Below are 25374 nucleotides of genomic sequence, written 5' to 3' on the forward strand. Positions count from 1 at the left end.
AGTCACAGGCCAAGTGCTATGACCACTGCTCATCTCACCAAAAGGATTCATGCCATCCGTACTCAAACCGAACCTTATGTTTCTCGCATCCAAATCAAATTTAGGGTACGTTCTATCTATTTTTCTCCACTGCGACCCATCAGCGGGGTGTCTCAACATCGAGTCTTTCTTGCGTTCCTCTTTGTGCCATCGCATCAACTTAGCATTATCTTTATTTCTAAACAGACGCTTCAAACGTGGTATTATAGGCAAATACCACATGACCTTCGCAGGAACTCTCTTCCGGGGAGGCTCCCTCTCGGCATCTCCAGGATCATCTTTTCTAATCTTGTAACGCAATGCACTGCATACGGGACATGCATCCAAATTCTCGTACTCGCCTCGGTAGAGGATGCAGTCGTTGGGGCATGCACGTATCTTTTGCACTTCCAGTCCCAAAGGGCAAATAAGTTGTTTGGCTTCATACGTTGTGGCAGGCAATTCATTGTCCTTAGGAAGCATTTTTTTAACAAGTTTGAGTAATTCACCAAATCTCTTGTCGGATACACCATTTGTCGCCTTCCATTGCAGCAACTCCAAGGTGGTGCCAAGTTTCTTAAATCCATTTTGACAATCTGGGTACAACAACTTATGGTGGTCCTCTAACAACTTCTGGAACTTCAACCTCTCCGTTTCACTCTCACAGTCTGCCTGCACATTGTGCAATGCCTGCCCCAGATCGTCGCTGGGATCATTTTCTGCTACATCTACTTCGGGCTCTTCCATGGGAATATCGTCATCGAATGCACCGATTCCAGCATTCCCGGGAAAGTGGTCGTCAAAATCTTCTTCTTCATTGTCTTCCATGGTAACCCCCTGTTCTCCGTGCTTCGTCCAACAAACATACTTCTTCATGAAACCATTTGCGAAAATGTGGCTGTGTAGGATTCTTGAAGATGAGTAATCCTTGTTATTGTTACAATGAACACACGGGCAGCACATAAAACCATTCTGCTTGTTTGCCTCAGCCACAGACAAAAAAATTATGCAGGCCATCAATGAATTCTTTCGAACGTCGGTCAGCATTGTACATCCATTGCCGGTCCATCTGCATTTTAAATAAATCGATTTGAATTCTTTACACGTATCGAATAAATAAAATATATCAAACCCTCCAGCTGCTGAAGCCATATTTTACTGAAAAATACCTTTATTTTCCACAAAATTATAAATTCTTACCATTACAATGCAAAAATTATTTACTATTACAATAACAATGATCAGATTAATAACTCTTGCAAATAACAATGAAATCATATAAAAAAGACGAAATGTATCATTAATCCTCAAGAAATCTCTAATTAATTGAAAGAAATCTCTATAACTTCTAATTACTTTGACACCCTTCAGTTCCAGGAGTACACTCTTTTCAATATCCAGAAACCCTCTAGAAGAAAAATAAACCTTTATTTCTGAAAATGTATATGTCAGTAACCTCAACCCTGCGGTGATGACACTGTCTTTCGGGGGGACACGGTGCGGTACAAGGATGTCACCAATCGGCTAGTCGCAGCACCAACATTTACGATTAATAGGCACAGCACTTGGCACAGGCAGCATGCTCGTTGATATGCTCTCAGTACAACAACGGGCATGCTGACTACGTCAAATGCTGTCTTCTTATCAATCGGAAGTGCTGGTGATGCGACCAACCGATTTGCGACGTCCTTATAGCGCATCGTGTATCCCTGAAAGGTAGTGCCATCACCGTTGGATGGAGATTAACGACGTATACTTGTTTCGAAATAAAGATTTTTTTAGCTTCTAGATGGTTTCAATGTGAGCCTGATTAAATACATCACTAGAGTGTCAAAATAATCCATTCATAATACAAAAAATTCTATAATATACTCATTTCATTAATTCATTCATGAATAAAAAAATCAACTATCCACAATATGATCATATATACAAGTACATCACATGAAGTATCTACACTCATTCTAAAAATTTCTACTATCCATATACTCATCTAAATCTAAAAGAAAATTACACCTACATATGCAATCTAGCTAGCTAAATGTCCAAGAAATGAGCTAGCTACACATTTTCTCTATTTCTAAAGTATGAAATGAGCTATACAAGCCAAGGAAGAAGAGAAAAACAAGCCCCAAACCTTTAGAGCAGATGGATGGACGGGGAATCAAAGATCTTCACAAATGTGGTGAAGAAATAAGCAAGAACTCCTCTATCCCGAGCCAAGAACAGCAAGAAAACAAGTGAGCTGAATGGCTTGGGCGGGGGGAGAGGGAAGGGGATAAGGGGCCCAAGGCCTTTTGTCCCGGTTGGTGTCTCCAACCGGGACAAAAGGCCCCCGTCCCCCCCGCTGGCCCGGCTAGCCGTTGGACCCGGGACAAAAGCCACCTATTGTCCCGGGCCCAAAGGCTGCCAGGACAAATGGCCAGAAAGCTCTCCATAGTCTTCTTTCACATTCATTAGCTTTCCAAGGGTGAAAACTGTTGCAGTATTTCAATAATAAACTATTATGCTTTGATAAATGGTTTATAAAAGCAACAACATGAAGAAATGTTTATAAACGACTAAGAAATAGTAGTTCGATTAGAAACATAATAGCGGTATTAGTAAAATCACCAGAGTACTTCCAAAATATTACAAATTTACATTTTTCACTAGTGTAATTGGCTAAAAGCAACCATTCAGTGCACTAGAAACAACGAGAAGTGAACGCCGACTGATTTTTGAGAACCTATAACATAAGAGCATCATGATGTCTGAAGAGACTGTACCGAGACAAGCAAAGCCAGCAGCTGAGGAGGCCAAACCAGCAGCGGTGGGGAAGTTGTTATACGAAGCTATGTGGACATGCAACTTCTCCCAGTCCTCTTTCTTTATCTTGATCCCCTTCTTTTCATCCTCAAAATCACGAGCACGCCTCCTGATCTCTCTCAGGCAGCTCTGAAACCTTCCTCCTGACAACGAGATTTCCTGCTCCAATTTTTTTTTTTTTTTGACGGTCACCGGGGGGGAGAGCATCCCCACCTGAATATATTGATGGGCTTTTAGGCAAGCCAAAATGCTACAACATTTGAAATTCAGCAATTTTACAACAGCCCAACACAACACAACACATAGATATAGATAGGGAGGACAACAACTTTTACGGATCAAGATACAAAAGTAGGACACTCGCTAGAGAGACGGCCACCAAGCGTCGATGAGAGCCACCACCGAACAACATACTCGCCGGATTCACCATGGCCATTGCACCTCCACACCACCCCTCGTAGCTACGCCGCTCCGCTGTCACCCTCCATCTGAGGGTCAGGCCAACGAAGAGGGGACTAAAGGCGGTGGGAGGGGCGCAAACTACGGCTCACCGAAAACGACGATCTCCCCTTGGATGCTGATGGAGCCACCTTTGAAAGCACATCCGGGCTCCCACGTACCACCATCCAACGCCATGCAAGGGGAGGAAACCTCACAGGGGGATGGTGGAAAGGTGGGAACACCTCCCCGCATAAAATTTGATGGTACCACTAGCAAGAAGAGCGCCGACAGAGCAGAGGCGCCAAATGGAGGACACCCACGTGACTCACGATGGGAATCCACAGCTTGTATCACCCTTTCACCAAAACCAGCACTAGGGAAAAGAGAGCAAGCGCACCGGCTTCAGGAAGGAGCAGTCAGCAACAGCACTTGGTGGGAGGGAAGTTCGACATCGCCTCCAAGAAGGGGAGTGGCACCCGTAGGTGTCACCGATGTCTCAACAAGACCAGCGCAATGCCGGACTTAAGATTTCCTTTGCGGTTTCCCGCGCCCACCCGTCACCGTCAGACCTGCAAGTAGGGGAGCGCTGCGACAAAGCCTCCAACGAGGAACGCAACACCGTAAGTGTCGCCATTGCCGGCTGGCACAAGCCAGGCAAGGATTTCTCCCAATGCTCCCGCAACCACGGCCATGGTAGGCAAGCACAACGGTGCCAGCATAGGAGGCCCAAAAGCTCTGAACGGCGACGAAGGTACTGGCTCGCTGAAGTCCAACACAGGAATGACAGAGGTTCACCAGCAGCTTGGGGGGGTGGTCGCCGGGCGACCCGCCAGACTGCTCCACTGACGGAGCTGAGCGGGGTGTCCGAGCAAACCGGAGCCGCAAGAACCCAGCCCCGCACCCCCACAGCGCCTGCGGCCGGGAATGGGTGGATCGTGGCCACCGGCGACCTACCGGACCGGCTCCACCGGCGGAGCGGGGTGGAGCGGCCGGGCAAGACACCAGGCTCGCCGGAGCCCCGCGCAGCACTCCACCTAGGCGCCGGCACACGCAAGATCCGGCCGGGAAGGGGCCGGATCTGCCCGCCGGCGACCCGCAGGACCCGCTCCGCGCGTGGAGCTGCACCGCGAAGACCTGCTGGTGAACCGCTGCACCACGAAGACCAACTCCGGGGGCGCCGGATCCGGCCTCCGGGACACCGGATCTGCAGCTCCGGCCGCCGCCAAACCTGACGCAGGCCGCCGCCGCCGCCTCCAATTCTGACGCTGGCGTGTCGGTGGCCGGAGGCAAAACGAGAAGCCTAGGGCACCGCCGCGTTGATCCAGGCCCGGCATCGCCGGATCCGGACACCAGGGTGGCAGCCCTGCAGCCCCGGGCCGCCGCCTCCAAGCTCGGCGCCGGCGCCCTGGGCGCCCTGGGCTGGCGAGAGAGCCGGGAGAAGGCCCCGCCGCCGCCTTCCTAGCGGGAACACGGACTTCCGGTGCCCAGCTCCGGCGGCGGCGAGACGGAGAGGTGGCCGGGAGGGGGGGGGCCGCCGCGGCGAAGCTTGGGGCGCCGCCCGAGTCGCCTCCCTCTTACCCACTTGTTGCCTTCCTGCTCCAATTCAAACCAAAATCATATGAAAACCATACCACACAGAAGGATGATAAACTTTTCAGTGTTATGTTCCATCCAATTGAAGTCCCACACTCCGCCCTAGGATTCTATGTTTGTCACTTACTCATTGTCCAAAGTAGCAACCCTGCAACTACAGAAAATACAAAATAGGCATACAATATTTTAGCAAACGACAAAAGAAAAAATTGGAGCTCTGCACACTTCGATCCAGATCCAGATCGAGGCAACAGCAGCCACTTCGATGAACACAAGCACCAAATGCCAACAGTAGCCAGTGTAGCACACTTGAAGTGAGTAAGGAGGGGAATCCCATTCCCGGCACCGCACCTTGCCGTTGAGCCACATGCGGTCGGAGGCGAAGGACGGGCTGACGGCGACGGTGGTGGTGGCGGAGAGGTGGTCGGGGTCGAGGGTGACGCTGACGCTGTCGTTGACTGGGGAGGATGAGCGCCTCGTCGCGCTTCCCCCAGTACTTGATCACCGCGATGTTGGTCGGCGCCCGCCCCGTCGCCATCAGCGCCCACTGCCCCTCCGCCTCCGAAGCCATTGGAGCCGCCCCCCCGGCGCTGCCAGCGTCTCCGCCGGAGATCGTAGAGGGGCCCCCTTCGCGCGCGGCGGGCGGCGGAGGATGCCGCGGATCGCGAGCGCGGGCGTCAAGGAGGAGCTAGACGGCGGAGCAAAAGGGTCTGCCGGCGGAAAACAGCGGCGGTGCGGCTTGCCTTGTTGATGGGCCGGCTCAACCGCTCAAGTGACACCATGGGCCGGCTTAGTGGGCTGGGCCTCCTGTAACTGGGCTTGGTGGGCTGGGCCTCCTGTAACTGGGCTTTCTCTAGGCCCAGAAACCGCTCCGACATAAAGCCGCCAAGGTCGCATCGTGGCCGCACGTTACGGATCTGACGGCCCAGATGGCCTCGGACCCGGACGGTAAATGAAATACCGTCCGGGGGGTGGACGGTAAACCAGCACCGACACCGACCACCCCGCCCCACCCCCTGACCGGCGACCGGCGCCGGCGCGTCCGGTCCGCGCCGCCGCCGTCGCGCTCGGCGGTATCATCTGTGGCCACCGCATGGAGAGGACGTCACTCCCGTCCCAACCCTTCACCAGCGTCGCGCTCCGCGCAGGCCGTAAGGTTGCCGGTGTCCTCCGCTGCCCGCGCGCCGACGCCGGCCACTGCGGCGCCCGGCACCGCAGGCCGCGGCCTTCCGTTCCTGGCGCGCGCCACGTCCTCCCCCCCTGCCGCGCGCCTCCGGCTTCCCGGCGGACAGGACTAGGTCGACCTTCGTCTTCTTGCGCTGCCTGGCTGCCTGCCATGCATCCCTGTCGGTGACCCGAATCGGAATCGGAAGGCGGTGCTGCTCCCGCCGGGCGCCGGCTGGCCCCGCGTTGCACGGTGATCATCTCACCTTGCTCCATCTTACGGCGGCGCACCTCGGCTCGTGGTAGGCTGGACGACGTCGTAGCCGGGGGAGGGCGGGCCGCCTTACGTGGCTCTGCTCCAGCTCATGCTGCTGATTTTAAACACCTCGCGCGCCAGCTCTGGGCACGGCAACGATGCAAGGCATTTTGAAGAAAGAAAAGGAAGCAGATTTTGTACATGACACATTATTGTCAGATTTCTAAAGTTCTTTAGATCATCTTGTTGCATTCATCTCGTGTGAGTCCTTTTGTTTTCTCTATTTTTTGTGCTGCCCTAGAGCAATCAGTCCCTGAAGAGCATGGCATGGCAAAGTTGACAGGGAAAAAAAAGTAAAGCGACCCATTGCAAAGTTACGCATTCATTAGGCAATCACAACCTGGCCATCTCATTTGACAAGGGTGGTAAATGTAAGTGTGCTACAGTGAACCACTAAACAAGCTGTAAAAAAAATTGGAGAAGCCAGGCCTAAAAGAAAATAGTGAGCGAGAACTGGACCTCTGCTACCACCATTCACCGGAACAGAACGTATGGACGGACAGCAGTACCAACAAACAGGCAAAAGTTACAGCTAGGGACAATTATCAGTAGCAATAAGAAATGGGCATTGATTATATATAGTCCAGAATTAGACCTATATTATCACCAGGACGTTACAGAGCATGATGTCAGTGTTACAGCAGAGACCCGGATTATGCAAGTCTCTCACAAGATTAGGTTTAATCGGTATACAATGTTACAAGCAGTAAATTCCAGGTGGAAGCTGTTAGTGTATTTACAGCCAAACTCTACCATAATTTCCTTCACTTCTCCAGAAGATGGTACCAGAAATTGCTACATTGGAGCCGCCATCAGCACCCACTGCCCCTCCGCCTCCGAAGCCATTGGAGCCGCCCCTGGCGCTGCCAGCGTCTCCGCCGGAGATCGGAGATGGCCCTCTTCGCGCGCGCGGGCGGCAAGGTGGAGCTAGACGGCGGAGCAAAAGGGTCTGCCGGCGGAAAACGGCGGCGGCGCTGCTTGCCTTGTTGATGGGCCGGCTTAACCGCTCTAATGACAAATGGGCCGGCTTGGTGGGCTGCTTGCGTTGTTGATGACCCAGAAGCATTCCAAAAAAATGAGGCGCAGAAACTGCTCCGACATTAAGCCGCCAGGTCGCATCGTGGCCGCACTTTACGGATCCGACGGCCCAGATGACCCCGGACCCGGACGGTAAATAAAATACCGTCCGGGGTGCACGGTAAACTGGATACCGACCACCCCACCGCGACCGGCCGGCGCCGGCGCTCTCCGCCGCCGCGCCGCCGGCGTCGCGCTCGGCGTCATCTGCTGTGGACACCGCATGGCGGCGACGGCGCTCCCCTATTAATCATCCACCGGCGTTGCGCTCCGCGCAGGCCGTAAGGTGACCGGTGTCCTCCGCTCCGCTGCCCGCGCGCCGACGCCGGCCACCGCGACGCCCGGCACCGCAGGCCGCGGCCTTTCACGTCCTCCTTCCCTGCCGCGCGCCTCCGGCTTCCCGGCGGACAGGACGTCTACGTCGACCTTCGTCTTCGTGCGCGGCCTGCAATTGCCATCCCTGTCGGTGACCGCAGTCGGAACTCGGAAGGCGCGCGGTGCTGCTCCCGCCGGGCGCCGGCTGGCCCCGCGTTGCGCGGTGATCATCTCACCTTGCTCCATCTTACGGCGGCGCACCCCGTGGCAGGCCGGACGACGTCGTCGCCGGGGCGGGGCGCGGCCTTTCACGTCCTCCTTCCCTGCCGCGCGCCTCCGGCTTCCCGGCGGACAGGACGTCTACATCGACCTTCGTCTTCGTGCGCGGCCTGCCATTGCCATCCCTGTCGGTGACCCGAGTCCGAACTCGGAAGGCGGTGCTGCTCCCGCCGGGCGCCGGTGATCAGCTCACATTGCCCCGTATTACGGCGGCGCACCTCGTGGTAGCCTGGTAGGCTGGACGACGTCGTCGCCGGCGCCGGGGGAGGGCCGCCTGAGGACTGAGGTGGCCCAGCCCCAGCTCATGCTACTGATTTCAAACACCTCGCGCGCCAGCTCTGGTCACGGCAACGATGCGAGACAGTGACGTGGTGTAATAGGCAGTTTCAAGGAAAAAAAAATGAAGCAGATAAAAATCTAATATGTTTTCAAAAATACTTTTCTGACATTCCACCCTCTTTTATACTTGCATTCCCATGCATTGACACATGACACATTATTGTCAGATTTCTAAAGTTACGTAGATCATCTTCTTGTTTCTCCGAGAAAAGAAAAGTGTTTGGATCACCTTATTGCATTCATCTCGTGTGAGGCCTTTTGTTTCCTCTATTTTTGCATTGTCCTAGAGCTGTCAGTCCCTGAAGAGCATGGCATGGCAAAGTTGACAGAAAAAACAAGTGAAGTAACCCATGGCAAAGTTATTCATTAGGCAATCACAACCTGACCGTCTCAATTGACAAGGGTGGTAATGTAAGTGTGCTACAGTGAACCACTAAACAAGCACTAAAAAAAGAAGCCAGGCCAAAAAGAAAATGGTGAGCGAGAACTGGACCTCTGCTACCACCATTCACCGGAACAGAACGTACGGACAGCAGTACCTAGAAACAGTCAAAAGTTACAGCTGGGTACAGATTATCAGTAGCAATAAGAAATGGGCAATGATAATAGTCCAGAATTAGACCTATATTATCACCAGGACGTTACAGAGCATGATGTCAGTGTTACAGCAGAGACCCGGATTATGCAAGTCTCCCACAGCATTAGGTTTAACCGGTATACAATGTTACAAGCAGTAAATTCCAGGTGGAAGCTGTTAGTGTATTTACAGCCAAACTCTGCCATCATTTCCTTCACTTCTCCAGAAGATGATACCAGAAATTGCTACATTGATGTAACATGAACATCCCTTCATATCTCAACCTTTACCAGTCCAGGCATGATGTTTCAGCAGTCTTCCAAATGTCGATCCCTAAACTACTGAAATAGTGAAATTAATACACAACAGAGCCACCAGTGCTTTTGAGCATAGGACGAATAGCATACTGCTTCGCAGCTAAACTCGTGGGGTGTTAGCAGAGGGAACCAAGTTCAACAATGAGACTTGTCACACCTATTCGTTCGTGTGTTCTTTTTATGTCCTGTTTCTCCTTTTCGAACAAAAATCAGTTGCCTATCCAGGCAAATTGTTGGTCAGACTATTTACATTCACGAGGCATTGCATTATTGCCTTCATTCCAATGCATGGTCCGCCGACCCTTGCTGCATAATGTCATACCCTCATGATGATCTCCGCCAACTTTTAATCCCCTTTTGAGGCAGCTTGAACGGACTCCAGCTTTTCCTGCGCTTCGGGCTGTCAGCAAAGACACCTGATGCCAATGCCTGCTGAAGCCACAGCTCAAATTCATCTTCAGGGATCATCTCTGCATCCAAGCTGAATGGATACCGAGAACTGTAGGATCTCTGAGGCATCCTATCTGCCCCAACCATGTTCACCATAAAAGTTGGACCATGAGTGTTAGGCTTACACTCCATACCCTGGTAACAGAAAAATGAATTAGAGAAGTAAATTCATGTTTCCCATAACGGAGCAATGAAGCGTTTCATGTGAATAAAACTCATAGCTGTAAGTCACACATCAAAACATAGATTGAGCCAGAGACTCACCTGGCAGGTAGCCCACTCAGACACATCAAATATTTTGCTCTCAGCACAAACAAAAGCTCGTGGTATTTCCATCTGAAGTGAAAAATGCACATCACTCAAATACAAAGAACTAAAACAACTAAGTATCTTGGGACATTTTCATTGGGAAAATTGGCATGCTAAAATTGAATAGCTTTCAAAGGTGCTGCGGTTCAGAATTAGAATGATTTAACTAGTGTGAAGAAAAAAATTAATAGAGATTGAAGGCTTGAAGCTGAATGGCCATGACAAAGGTAATTTAGGAATCCACCTATACCAACTTAAAATATTATCCTTAAGTAGCATAGTCAGATGCCTTACATACTTGGCCTGTTACGCCTAAAATGGTTGAAACTCAGACATAAAATTGGCCACAGAAAGCACAAGACTAGCTTATAGCAAGAATCTGATACTTGTCTATGTAAATTATTCGCACTGGCAGATTCAAAGAATTCACATAATTGACAATTGTGCTTTCATTTTACCTCATTTTCCATTTGTTTGAAACCACTCTATACAAGTCTTTTAGCAGTTCAATTACAAAGGCCAACACTGTTTGTAAGTTCCTCCATTTAATATTGTTAAAGTAAGACATCAAGGTACCTTGAAGGAGGTTGAAAATCTGGTTTCAACCCATCCATCTCCATCCTTGGCCTGATGAAACTGATCGCAACCCTACAGCGACATAATTCCCAGTAATAAGCTGCTGCCATACCCAATCAATCAAAAAGTACCCTGAAAAGTCCATGCAGGGTGCCTAACCTGACAGAATCTTGCTCTTGTTTTACTTCTCTTGGTGCATATCCATATATGGAAATTACCACACTTAGTGCATTGTATACGCCTGGACTCTTCAGAGAGAAACTCTACCCCACTCTACAAAATAAAGTTGTCTATCAGATAAATTTATTTATTGCCATCCACTAGGTCAGCCAAGATGAAAAACACCATTGCTGTGTCTCTGACATGAGAACCCAGGGCCCACATGCCATCCTCACTAGTAGTATTGTGCTGTCTGTGCATCTTTGCAATGGCACCATGATAATTTTCTTGGTAAATAAGTTACAGTATATGTCAATACTTGATCGGACATAGAGAACGAGCAATATAAATTGTATATTAATTAACAGAAAAAGGAAACGACCTGTTGAGAGACAACGCATGATCTTGGGGTCATTTTCTGTGATTCTTCTTTCCTCAGCTGTTCGTCATAGCTGTTTTTCTTTGTGAAATCAGAGAGGACCTGTATGAACGTATCACTACACAAGTTACCTTCACCGAGAGTAATAATGGTGATAAAGAAATGTGATAATGAATGAAAAACCAAAGCATAAACATAAAAAAAATACTTGCCTCGTAAGCTGATTGAAGCTTTTTGAATGACTCACAAGCCATTGGATTTCCCATATTTTTATCAGGATGTACAAGCAAGACCTAGAGAAACAAAACACAAGACCATAAAAATAGAGCGCGATGACATGAATTTCTCTTTTATAGGGGGTTGTGACATATTACCATTCTGTGGTATTCTTTTTTCAGGGACTTTTGATCAATGCTTCTGTTACGAGGTATGCCCAAAACTTCATAATGGTTTGAACCATCCATTATCCTTTTAATCTCATCCAATGAACTAGAATCAGATTTCACTACTTTAATAGGAGGTTCCTCTTTTTGTACATGTAAGACATCTTGGGTGGGTGCTGAGCAATATGGCTTTGCAGAAGATACGGTCTCAGGTTCAGTGTCAGGAGCCGGAGGAAATTCACAGCTACGATAGAACTCATCCATAACTGGATCAGAATCCTTCATATCTTCGAATTGTTCTTCTTCGATGCTTCCATCGTATCCTTGCAGTAACTTATTAAGAAGATCATTTGTCAAGAACGAAAGATTGAGTGTCAAGAAGACTCCAAGCCACCCAACACGAACAGCCACACAATAAATAGCATATGTGGTCAAAATTGGTATCACGTATCGAGCATGTTTCAGAGAGCACATACAACCTGCATTATCACATAGAAGCTTATTATCAGGTGAAAGAGTAATATGACTAATAGGGAAAAAGGAAACAGGTTATGGACTTGTAGGAAATAAGCATTCTCATGAGTTCAAAAAAAACAAACCTCCAGCAACTAGAAGCATTCCTGTAATCCAAAAGTAGCCATACATCCACATAATCAATATCCCAAACAGCCCAACAATGAAAAGGCCAGGTGTGTAGCCCATATAGTGAACAACTGCACCAGCAACCCCCTGAAAATTGAGCTATTAAAAGATTTGCAAACAACATATCTTCTTATATCTTTCTAAATATGAAATCTTGTACCATACTTGCAAGTTAAAGCTACAAATTATACTAGTACATTTGATGACAAATGAAATATGCAGTCAGCATCAAAATGTCAAAACCTAACATTGAGAAAATATCTGGGGACCAAGCATTAGGATTCTTCCCTTTATTTTATTCCATTTCTACCACTTGAATTCATGTATGACTAACCCAGTGCAATCTAGCTGAAAAGGTCTAACATTCTCAACAAATTAATTAATCCCACTAATCTTCACAACTGGATTGCAAGCACACAGAATCTCGAACTACGGTAGATAACAGTATGAGTACATATTAGACTGCCCATCAACAAAGAAGTATGCTAGAGTCACAAATATTATCCTACTAATGAATCAAATAAACTGTAGTTAATTCGGCATGAAAGTCTTCTGCTGAGATGGAATCATATGTTACTCCCCAGAGGGTACATATTTACAGACATGGTACATTCTCATAAGTAGCAAGTCATTTTAAGAAGGACTAGCATCATGCCAGACTACCAAATTAAATAATTGATCGATATTCTGAAACTGTTTTACTGTCATAGATTGCGCCAGTATAGCATGATGTATTCACATAACAGGATTAGGTCAGGTCATGCTCATCCAAAAGTTGTGTTTCATCACCATCCTACCTTAGGTAGCAATTAGCAAAACAAACTAGATAGAACTAAGTAGTGCAGAGGAAACTTAACAACGCAATGAGCAGCAGTTCATAATTCATATAGATGTTATGTTAGTTTGAGATAGCATAGAAGAAATGTACTACTAAAAGCTTCACACAAACATTTGGCAGCAACACATGAAGCCAACCGATGCTGCCACAGTTTAGGCCATCCTATCCTACTTTTTTCACCATCCATCACGTAACACTTTAACTACACTTTTGTAAAGAAATGTAAACTCACATGCATCCCAAAAGGTGGATAGCAAAAGCAGCACATGGCAAGGATTTAGAATCTGTCACACAAAATCCTTATCCGGTAAATCCGAGCTAAAGTGCATCAGCAACAAGACAAGCAGGATTTGCAGAGCACGAACCAGGCTAAGGAGCGCGAAGAGAGCCCACGCCGGAGAGGTCATGCACACGAAGAAGCTCCAGAGGATCACGAACACCGCGGCAGGGCCCAGGCTCGCCACCGCCAGCACCCCGCGCGCCATACATCCGCGCCATTGCCGCAGCGCGGCGAGCGCGAGGCTCGAGGAGGTCGCGCAGGCCCGGGACACGGCCGGCCAGTGCCGATCGACCAGGAAGGCGAGGCGCTCCCGGCTGCCGCACGCCGCCGTGTGCGCCCACGCCAGGATGTGCTTCTGGGACAACACCCACCTCCACGCCTGCTTCCACAGCCCCAAATCCGCCATGGGAGCCCGCAAGAATCTGGTCGGAATGCTCAATCCAGGAACTGCAAGAACCCCATCTCACCCAATCGAATTCAAAAAATCCACCACAAGGGCCGCAGCAACAGCCCACTGGACCCTCGGTCGCAAGAATCAACTTGCCCCACAAACCAATCGAATAGCTCCAAGAAGAGGAATAAGCGCCGCAACCAGCTCAAGAACTCGCCGAGAACCACCGCACCCTACCGGGCCAGGCACCCGCGTACACAGAATTGGCCGGAGCCGCTGGAAGCCGCCGCTTTGGAGCCAAGAAACGACGAGAAATCCCCGGAGGAGGCTCAGAAAGGCGCCATCTTTCGCGGGGATTGCGAGCCGCCGACACCTGCGTGTGGATCTCGAGCCGGTGAATCGGTGGGGAGGGGGGTAAAATAGACGGGAATGGGGAATCCGAGCTTTGGCACAAGCGGCGTCCTTTTGGTGGTGCTGTGCTTGCTTTTGCGGCTCTCGGCTTGGCTCGTGACAAAAGAGGGATTGCGGTGGAGTTGAAAGGGAAAAAGAGAAGACGACGAAGAGATCTTGCAAAAGAGGGTAGAGAGAGAAATATGAGGAGAGATTAGGGCTGTAAGAAATTTGTGAGGAGCGAGGGAGGGAGATGAGTTTAACTGTTGCTACTGTCTATGCAATGAGGGAGGCATGGGCAGTGCAGTGGTGCTGATGGATATGGCTATGGGGTGGGTGGTTAGTGAGAGAGGTTAGAGAGGGAAAGAGTGTTTTGCTCTGCAGAGAGAGGTTAGGGAGGCTACCAATTGAATGAGCAACAGTGATAGCAGCAGGAGGATGAGTGAGAGTATGAGTGGTGATAGTGACTTAAATGTTGACAATTTTATGAGTTGGCAGATTTAATATCTCCTGGTTTAATGATGAGAAGGAAAATTAATACTGGTTTAAAAATAGTAGTATGAGAAAACATTGCAGTAGTAACATAGTTCATTTATTATGGGGATCGTGCTTGGCCTGAAATGGAGTTATTTTGATCACGGGAGATTGGAGTGGTTTGATGCTTGGGAATTACTCATCCAGGATGGTGGCAATAAACGGAAATCAGTAAGGATGGAAGGGGTAACTTGGGAATTGTGAGGTGTCAGCTACTACTAGTAGTACAAAGAATTCGAAGGGGGGTTTTGAATTCTCCCTCTTGCCGAAGTGAAAGGTATTTTTAAATTGAGGTAATTGCTCCTGCAATTTCTTTTTCTTTTTTGAAGAAAACTGTTTCTGCAATTTCATACAACAACAACATAGCCTTTTTTCCCAAGCAAGTTGGGGTAGGCTAGAGATGAAACCCGAAAGAAATAAGTTCAAGGTTCAGGCACATTGATAGCTAGTCTCCAAGCGCTCCTATCCAAAACTATCTCTTTAGAGATATTCCAATCCTTAAGGTCTCTTTTAACCAACTCATCCCACGTCAGTTTAGGTCTACCTCTACCCCTCTTTACATTATCGACCCGCTCAAGAACCCCATTACGCACCGGCGCCTCAGGAGGCCTTCGTTGGACATGTCCAAACCATCTCAGCCGATGCTGAGTAAGTTTCTCCTCAATTGGTGCCACCCCGACCCTATCCCGAATAACTTCGTTCCGGACTCTATCTCTCCTTGTGTGCCTGCAAAACCACCGCAACATCCGCATCTCTGCTACACTCAGTTGCTGCACATGTCGCCTTTTTGTAGGCCAACATTCAGCACCGTATAACATCGCCGGACGAATTGCTGTCCTATAGAATTTGCCTTTTAGCTTTTGTGGCACCCTCTTGTCACAAAGGATGCCAGAAGCTTGCCGCCATTTCAACCAACCAGCTGAAATTCTATGCCTAACATCTTCATCAATGTCGCCATCCTTTTGTAGCACCGATCCTAAATACCGAAAAGTATCCTTCTGGACCACCACTTGCCCATCTAGACTAACGTCTCCCCCCTCATGCCTAGTCGCGCTGAAATCGCACATCATGTACTCGGTCTTGGTCCTACTAAGTCTGAATCCTTTCGGCTCTAACGTGCGTCTCCACAGCTCTAACTTCCTATTAACCCCTGCCCTACTCTCGTCAACTAGCACCACATCATCAGCAAAGAGCATACACCAAGGGATCTCACCTTGTATATCCCTTGTGACCTCATCCATCACTAAAGCAAATAAATAAGGGCTCAATGCTGACCCCTGGTGTAGGCCTATGTTAATAGGAAAGTCAGTGGTGTTGCCATCACATGTTCGAACAAACGTCGTCGCATCCTTGTACATATCCTTAATGAGGGTAATGTACTTAGTTGGGACTTTGTGCTTCTCCAAAGCCCACCACATGACATTTCTCGGTACCTTGTCATATGCCTTCTCAAGGTCAATGAAGACCATGTGCAAGTCCTTCTTCTGCTCCCTATATCTCTCCATCAATTGTCGTATTAAGAAAATCGCCTCCATGGTTGACCTTCCAGGCATGAACCCAAATTGATTTTGGGTCACACTTGTCACTCTTCTTAGGCGATGCTCGATAACCCTCTCCCAAAACTTCATCGTATGGCTCATCAGCTTAATTCCACGGTAGTTAGTACAACTTTGAACATCGCCCTTGTTTTTGAAGATAGGTACTAATATACTTCTCCTCCATTCTTCAGGCATCTTGTTTGACCGAAAAATGAGATTAAAAAGCTTAGTTAACCATACTATTGCTCTATCTCCTGCAATTTCATGAGGAAAAAAAATGGAGAGTAAGAAATGCTTATGACACTAGGCTATTATTCTTCTTTGTTTAAAACTTTAGTAGTGTTTGGTTCTATAATTGCTATGTTTTGATTTTACTTAGCCTTGAGGAAAATACAATCTCACCATCACCTGAGCATATGATTATGCTTGCAAAAGTAATGCCAACCTCTCGTGCCTCCTCTTTCTCTCTGGTCCGAAGGATTCCGTAACAATGTTGAGTTTGATAGCCTTTTTGCTTTCTTTCTCCATCTTATTTTTTCTCTTTTCATGTGGGTCCATGCATGTATGCAGGTTGGTTTCTCCCTTCCAAAGTCCAACCATTTGCTTTCCTCTGCCTAATTATTCATATTGCTAAAATTGCAAATACAGGTGTCCACATGGACACCAAACACAAGAGAACAAAATGATGTCAAGCATGAAAGAACAAAAATAGATAATTCCATTCCTGTCCTTGGTCGTTACAGTTTGGCACCAAAACAGTTGGGAAGTGCTGGATCAAACATAGCAATGGTGTGCGGATGGGAGGAGATGAACCACGAGAACTAATGTGCCGTACAAAAGACCGACCTGTCCTCTATGCAAATGGTTAATGGTGCGTTGCCAATGTCTTGACATTAATGATTAATCATTTTTGTTTGAAGCCTGCACTGCAAGAGAACATTCCAAGATCACTCTCTCTGTCCTTTCCATGCAATTTGGCATGTCAGGGGGTTGATTGTGCAAAATGGAATCAGTGAGTCACATGCCATCCACATGCCTAATTATTGGGGTGGGTGCTAGTAGAATTATAGGTCTGCATGGTAAAGATAAAAGAAATCGTTTAATATAAATTTTTTTGAAAAAAAAAAGATGAAACAAGCACGCCTCCTAGTTGACCTGTGATAGTGTGATGAGATGAGATGTGAGATTCTACTGGTCAAGAAGCGTCTGCATGACCCCAACCAAGATATGTTTTGGCCTCCAAGCAAAGCGACTTGGCAATTTTTTCCCTCTTTTTCTCTTCTCTCTCCCTCCTTTTTTCTTTATCTTTTTCTTTGCATATTTAATTCATTCTTCAATAGCTACTAGGATATATTTGACCCAAATTTTTGCAGATCACAACTCAGGAGGGTGATTGCATCATGAATCCGAGGTCAGATGGCAAAGAAAAGAATATGGTTTTGCTTCTCAATGATTGCATGCATATGCCATGGGCCATGGCACAAGGGTAGCAGACACAGATACTTTCGGGCTGCAAATCTTGACTTGGCAAGTTAAATGTGCATTTGGATTTTGCAGGGTTTTTGTACCATTATCTGCGGTGGAAAGACTAGTTCACCAAACCGGCATAAGATTTCTAAATTGACTTGGTGCTCTTTGTTTTCAATTGTCATTCTATAATCTACAATCTAAAACAAAGAGAGACAGATTAAGTACTCACTCCAACATGCACATCTCTTTTTCTCGAGTCTTGACCTCATTGGTGCTTGGTGTTACTTACACAACAACCCTGCAAACCTCACCATCAACCACATTCCCTGCAAGTTTTCTAACCCTCTTATGCACATTATAATCCCCACATGCCCATTCTTTCCACAAGAATGAAAAACCCATATATCAACCCTCAAAATATAGTGTTTTCAATGAATAAAACCAAATATTGTTCAACCCAAGTTGGGAGTTGGCAAATCAACTAATCACATCTTTGGCATAATCCTCATACCATGCAACAATAGCACTGCAAATTGGTGGATAAACAAACCAAACGACCAGGTTTTCATTAAAAAAACAAACGACAGTTGGATGGACAATGATGGGTGAGGTAGATGAACAGGAGAGAACCACTTCACAACTCACAAGCCGTCAGACTTGCCATGCTACCTGCTCACTACCAGCTTCCAGCAATCTCTAGTGGTAGTCAAGGAGTTGGCCAAAGATTTTGCATAGAAGTGTAGCTTTTGCTAGTAAAATTGGCAGCAAAGATGAGGGGCATCTCTTGACCCCCGACATTTCCTTTTCAGCGACCCCTGTGCTGGAATCCTTAGGTGTCACATCTCATGATTTTCGGAATATTTTTAGCAGTAAAACTCTAGTGTTCTTTTCACAAAGGATAAATTAGTGAGCACGGACTTCGAAAATGCTATGTGTGAATCATCAGCCGATCAAATTTGCATCATACCATGACTCGATAAAAGGGCAGAACAGAATTATGAAGCAATAGAAGAATTCTACCTGCCATGGTAATTTGTATAGCAATTCATCTGCAATCCAGCCACAAAATTGTTACTGCAGTGTAAAGTCATCCTTAGGTATCTCTTCTGCTTTATTCATTCAACTTTTCTGGGATTACTGAAAAGGGAAAACAATAAAGACGTCATCTTCCATAGAATTTACCTGAAGATGGATCCAAAGGAGGGGCCAAAAAAGAAACAAAATTACAAAAATAATCACCCGGCCCACGGCATCAATAATTAAGCACACAAAGTGGCGTGTGGACGGCGGAATAATTTTGGAGGCCACAAAAGCCTCCACTTTAAATCACAATCATCGCCCAACACGCCGCAAAACAAGCGACCAAATACACGCTACGTCTTCTGAATGCAAACTGCCAATTCTTGTCTATTGTACAGCTTCCTTGGGCAGTTGGACAATTGATCGGTCCTCAGCTTGGCTTTGGTGAAAATGTTACCTCGCACACCTAAAGAATGTATATTTATCATTGTGACCATTGATGATTGACTTTGCACTATATCATTGTGACCACCAGACTTAAACTGCAAGTGATAAGCTCTGCAGAGGGCAATGGTATGAGTTGTTTGCTTTCTGCAGAAGCCACCCCAGACTGATCCCATTTTTAAATGGCAAGGACCTGATAAATAAGGGTAAAAATGAGAAGGATTAAATACTGCAAAAGCAAGAATATTTACGAAACACGCAAAAGCAGCAGTGCAGCATATGCATATACAATCAACAAATTTTGCACATGAAAATAAAGAAATAATTGGGGAAAATACAAATGATCAAAAAGGGGTTTAGGTGCCCCCAAGGCCCCAAAGAGTTTGCTAGTTTTGGTCTCCGTAACGTAGTTTTATTGATTCCACTAAATTATTTCATTACATATGAATTATATTCAGTTATTTAATCCATGGACAGTTAAGATGCAGCTTCTTATGAATTTTGTCAACACTTCCTGGCTAAAAAATGTAATGATGATGGTAACAAAACCTCTGGTGTCCAAACTATGATTTTGTCACTATAATGCAAATGAAATTTGGATGCATAAAAAATCTACTGGAGAAGTTTAGCAACAAGAGTTAGTCAACAACAGTGAGGACTGAGGAGTTTATGTGGGACTAAAATCAAATCAGCAGTGCTGTAGAGATTTCAGACCAAAAGGATATCACGAACATAAAGCTAATTCAGTGTCACTTGATTCTTACAAGTATAAGAAATTATCAAATTAATGTTCAGTTCTTATAGAAGTTGAACAATTGTGCTGAACTGCTGATAGATTACTATAGTATAAGTAATTAAGTTATGAAATTGAGTCAAAAACACAAGAGAAAACACGTAACAATTAAAAACTAAGACACTATGCAAGTGATGTATAAAACTACCACAGTGTACCCAAGCCACAAATGGAATGATTCTTACCAAAGTCTTAATGGAAAAATTATTTGTCTCCAAAGTATTACATCGACATCCATGCTTTGGTGTTCATCTGCGATATCCTGTTACAAATCGCTTGATTTCTGCAAAGTCTAATACTGCCTCCACGTTATGAAAAGAAGAACTCCACTTTGTGCTTATCAAATCAACAAGGAACTCAGACTGCTTATTGCCATTAGTCTGCCAAATAGAAGCAAAGTGGTACTTAAGTGTTACATTTCTTTGGAGCAACAATAACAATATAAGATTTGCTAAGCACCAAAACAAACAAGAACAATGTGCATGTTGCTGTGCAGGAGATAGTCAAAGGCTAAGTAGGGAGGCAGGGTTGGGGCAATCATGAATCATAATGGGTGCAGAAGCAGTTTTCTTTGTCTCATAGCTTGAGATACTTCCATAAGAGCAAGTCTTTTTTAGAAAAAAAAAGTTCCAATTCAGTTAGACAAGAGAGCAGTTCGGCAAGGAAAAAAGTTTCCAAATAACAGAAACATGTTGAACTCATCCAGTCATATATTCACTGATAAAATACCAGACTTCGGAAAAATGTCTTGGAAGATGTCATACCTCAAAAACAAAGAAACCCCCAGGCTTCAGGACTGAAGATAACCCTTCACAAAGATGGAGAAGATGCTCAAGGCCTTCCTTGCCTCCATCAAGCGCCAACTTTGGTTCATGCCAACCAACCTCAGGTTGAAGTCCAGGTAGATCATCGGTTGGTATATATGGAGGGTTACTAATCACCCCCATGAGTTTTCCTTTCACATCTTGCAGAGGTTCGAACCACGAACCATGCCTTATTTCAACTTTACCCTAATTTCAACATAGCAAAAATCTAATCAACAGAAAGTACTTCTGAATGTAAACCAAGCTTGTTGATAGTTTTCCCTTTTATTTCCCAGACTTTTATCGACACTACTTAGAGTGAGGTATTGTGCCGCTCATAAACCTTTAGGTGGATATAAGACAAGCTATCAGAGCATGTGCTAAAAATGCAAGTGTGCAAATATAATCTTGTAGCAGTTTGAAACCTCGAACAAACATTCACACTCATGCTCACTGAACATAGGCTAGAAAGGAGCATCTCTGGACATGCTTTCCTCAACAAAAGTCCAAAAAAGACTGAAAGACGGGTGTGACTACTACAGGTCCTAATCACACTAGACTATGCCCCAAACTTGAAATTCCCTGACTTTTACCTAAATTGACAACCAAAACCCCTCCTTTCCCATTGGTCCCAATCATTTCCACTTCCACCTACATATCCACCCAGCTAACTATCGGCATCCTCATTTCAGCCATACACTAGCAGGTACAAATCAATCTACATTGGAACAGATTCTCACATAAGGTAGCTCGGTATACCTCTGTCACTGATGAAGTGAAGGTAACCTAAATTAGCTCAGAATACCCCCAGCTACTTTGACCAATGCTGATAAAAATGGAAGGTTTTATTTAGGTAGTCTTCCTCAATTCCAAAGAGAAACGCAATCCCCCAGGGGCCAGGGCTCACCTGCACCCCGTACCTCTGGACATTGAGCGTGGCGACCTCGACGGCCACCTCGCTGACATCAACAGCGAACACCCTCCCATCGGCGCCGAGCTCCCTCGCGACGGCCACGGCGATGGCGCCGCTGCCCGTGCCGAGGTCCGCCCACCACCCGTCCGCGAACCCCTCCACTTTTGTTACCATGTCGACGACGGCCTCCGTCTCGGGGCGCGGGATGAGCACGCCCTCCCTCACGGCCACCACCAGGTCCCGCCAGTGCTCGTTCCCGACCACGTACTGGAACGGGCGGCGGCCCCGAACGTGGTGGGCCCACATGGCCTCGAGGTCGTCCAGCGGCGCGCGGAGGAGCGCCGGGTCGGAGGAGGGGTCGGCGGCAGCGGCGTCGGAGAGGAGCCAGCGGAGGTGGCGGTGGAGGTGCGGCGCGGAGGGCGGGACGAGCGCGGCCGCGCGGCGGCGGAAGGCGGCGAGCGCCGCGGCCGGGGCCGGGTGGCACGCCGGGCGGAGGAAGAGCGGGGTGGGGTCGGGGGTGTCGGTGGGGTCGGGGCGGGGCGTCGGTGGCGTCAGCGCGGAGGCGGAGGACGAGGCGAGGGGCTTGGGGCGGAGGAGGCGGTGGAGGGGAGGCTTGGCGCGGTTCGGGCGGAGGAAGGTGAGGGGGCGGGAGGAGAGCGAGAGCGTGGCCATGGCGGCTTCACGGCGGAAGTGGCGGGTGCGGCGCGAGGAAGGGGAGGGGGCTGGATGGTGATGGACTGGGTTGGGCCCAAACCCACGGACCAAGAGATGCCACGCTGCACCGACAGGCCCACGGCCTACAGGAGCGCGCCGTGTTTTTCTAAAAAAAAAAGAAAAAAAAAGGAGCGCGCCATGTCCTGTCGTTCCGGTCCTGCGAGGCTGCAGGTAGCATGTAAGCGGATCAGATTGTATGGATTTAGATTCAAACAGAACAGTGGTGGCATAAAAAAACTCTCATAACCTCATTTGTTTGCCACGTATAATTAGTTTTGTTATGCAATTCAAATCTAACCATTTAATTGGACAGGTAATTGAGATTCAATTTCTAGAATTGTATTTTTTGTGGAATTTTTCAGAATTGCATTTTTCATAGGAGTAGGACGAAAGAAGTACTATAGAATGAATGGAAGCGAATCAGATTCATATGGATGCAGATCATCTGTCTCAGAATATAAGCATGTGTAGCTATGTACGAGGCTCATAACATTTTTTATGTAACTTTATATCATGGGTCATCTTGCAAATGGGCTCAAAACCAAACTGTACCCACCCCAATCTATTCTCATGAGATAAATTAATATTAATCACTCCACTCCAAACCACCACCATCACACACCAACCCAATCTAAACATTTCAGCTCATAATATAATAAACTATTAGCCAAACTATGGTTACAACCTAATAAGAACCCGTTTTTCAAAAGAATTTTATAGTGTAGGTCTTACTACACTGTTTTGCACAGAGTAGCTACCAGTCATACCGAGTCATTTTAAAAAAAAATCGGTCAATTTCGACAAAATTTTATAGTGGGAACGCGAGGTTTTATTTCCAGGATCCGGATTTTGATGTGGGGCCCACATGTAGGTCTAGCCACACTGCTTTGCACAGAGTAGCCACACTGCTTTGCACAGAGTAGCTGCCATTCATACTGAGTCATCTCCAATAAATTTCGGTTAATTTCGTTAAAATTTTATAGTGTGAACGCGATGTTTTATTTTTTAGGGTCCGGCTCTTGACGTGGGGCCTACGTATAGGTATAACCACACTGCTTTGCACAAAGTAACTGCTAGTCATACTGAGTCATCTCCAACAAATTTCGGTCAATTTTGATAAAATTTTATAGTGTGAACGCGAGATTCTATTTCCAGGGTCCGGATCTTGACGTAGGGTCCATATGTATTTCTAGCCACACTGATTTTCACAGAGTAGCTGCTAGTCATACTGTGTCATCTTCAACAAATTTCGGTTAATTTTGATAAAATTTTATAGTACGAACGCGAAGTTTTATTTCCAGGGTCCGACTCTCAACGCAACATCCACATTATATATAGTCTTACTATTTTCTACAAAGTATTCATTTCAACCCACTCCAACCCACCACAATCCATAGATACATAGAACCCACTCCACCCTACCCTATTATCTAATACAATCCATTTTAATCTATCCAAATGCACTCTATATTAAAACCCAACCAATAAAATTCATTTTAACCTAACCCATTTGCATGGTGAATCGTGGGCCGGAGGGAGTAATTTTTTTTATTTCCTTCCCGCCTGCAACCCTGCAACGAACAATGGAGCATCTCGACCGACTGGTCACCGGCAGAGGCGCAGGCCCAGCCGACGACGACAGCAGCAGAGTTTAAGGTCGTGTTTAGTTCTTTAGATGTAAAAATTTTGCGTTGGAATCTTACTAATTTGAAGTACTAAATGAAGTCTATTTATAAATTTTTTTGCACAGATGGATTGTAAATCACGAGACGAATCTAATGATGTTAATTAATCCATGATTAATTTATAATTAGCAGATGGTTACTGTAGCATCGATGTTGCAAATTATGGATTAGGTAGGCTCGTTAGATTCGTCTCGCGATTTACAGGCCGTTCATGCAAAAAGTTTTGTAAATAGATTTCATTTAGTACTCCATGCATGTGTCAAAACATTCGATGTGATTTTTTTTTGCGTTTACCGGATTTACGGGTAAAAATCTAAACAGGACCTAAACTTTACCCAGGCTGTGTTTAGATCCGTAAAATAGTGGTAAAAAGAGTCACATCGGATACTGTGGCACATTGTAGCACTTTTCGTTTGTTCGTGGTAATTGTTATCCTACCATGACTTAACTAGGTTCAAAAAATTCGTCTCGTCGTGTACATCAAAACTATGCAATTAGCTTTTTTATTTATCTACATTTAATACTCCATGCACGAGGTAAAAGATTTGATGTGATAAGTAGATAGTGAAGTTTGGGGTCCTGTTTGGTTTGGTTTAGCAAAAGTAGCACAAAAATTTTGGGGCCCTGTTTGGTTTGGTTTAGCAAAAGTAGCACAAAAATTTTGACCAATAATTAGAATACTAAATAAAGATAATTTACAAAACTAACTCCACAGTCATGTTCTACTTCGCGAGACGAATCTAATGAGGTCTTTGACCGCACGATTAGAGGATGTTTACTGTAGTATCACTGTAGTTAATTATTGATTAATTACTATTATTAGATTCGTCGTGAAAAGTTACACACATCCGTGAAAAGGTTTTGCAAATAAACTTCGTTTAGTATTCCATGCATATAAGATTATTTTTTCGGGAATTGTGTGTTATGCTATGTTAGGGAAAACCAAACAGGGCCTGGATTGAGAAATTTTGGAAGAGAACACAGCCTCAGTGACGGCAGGCCGGTGCAGGAGCTAGCTGGCTGCAGAGGAAAGGAGCGGCTGCCGCCCTGCACCCATGCTGCGAGTACTCGAGCTAGCACGACTGCACGAGCTCCTCCGGCGAGTTATCGGCAGCGGGATAGTAATGGCGCCGGCGGCCGCTGGAGCGGCGGTTACACCGCCCGCCGGCGACCGGCCGGGCACGGGCAGGCCGACGACCAGGCAGCATTTATTTTATTACTTGCCCCCACTGGCCCCTGCCGTTCTGACGCTGGCACGTGGGCCCATTCGTGGGTCGGCTGGCCACGTCATGTCCTCATCCGCGAGCTCGCTCATGGGGGCGTGGCGTGGCCGGGAGCCGAACAACCCACCCGGAGCATGTCAGGCGCGTGCGCGCTCTGCTCCGCTCCCTCTCCCTGCTGCACGCGCACGCAACGCGA

General features: G+C 46.8%; 2 protein-coding genes and 1 pseudogene across 3 annotated transcripts; all 3 read right to left on the minus strand.

The window, feature by feature from the left end:
* Positions 1–2403: 2403 nt before the first annotated feature.
* LOC120701144 lies at positions 2404–5587 on the minus strand (annotated as a pseudogene).
* A 3356-nt stretch (positions 5588–8943) lies between these two features.
* On the minus strand, positions 8944–14468 carry LOC120700119. Its single transcript, XM_039984306.1, has 9 exons — positions 13346–14468; positions 12100–12229; positions 11492–11979; positions 11330–11410; positions 11121–11219; positions 10739–10852; positions 10580–10651; positions 9959–10030; positions 8944–9829 (listed from the first exon to the last, which is right to left on the minus strand). Exons 1-9 carry the CDS (start codon positions 13664–13666, stop codon positions 9569–9571), a joined length of 1638 nt encoding a protein of 545 aa, XP_039840240.1. The 5' UTR covers positions 13667–14468; the 3' UTR covers positions 8944–9568.
* Positions 14469–17637: 3169 nt separating this feature from the next.
* Positions 17638–22265, minus strand: LOC120700120 (release factor glutamine methyltransferase-like). Of its 2 annotated transcripts, XM_039984308.1 has the most exons (5): positions 21551–22265; positions 20605–20850; positions 20026–20220; positions 18823–19240; positions 17638–18720 (listed from the first exon to the last, which is right to left on the minus strand). In XM_039984308.1, exons 1-3 carry the CDS (start codon positions 22226–22228, stop codon positions 20089–20091), a joined length of 1056 nt encoding a protein of 351 aa, XP_039840242.1. In that variant the 5' UTR covers positions 22229–22265; the 3' UTR covers positions 17638–18720; positions 18823–19240; positions 20026–20088. The 2 variants fall into 2 exon arrangements, with proteins under 2 accessions (XP_039840242.1, XP_039840241.1); XM_039984307.1 differs by having other exon boundaries at positions 18666–19240.
* Positions 22266–25374: the final 3109 nt, after the last annotated feature.

Source organism: Panicum virgatum, chromosome 3K, assembly GCF_016808335.1.
Source record: "Panicum virgatum strain AP13 chromosome 3K, P.virgatum_v5, whole genome shotgun sequence".
Taxonomy (NCBI): domain Eukaryota; kingdom Viridiplantae; phylum Streptophyta; class Magnoliopsida; order Poales; family Poaceae; genus Panicum; species Panicum virgatum.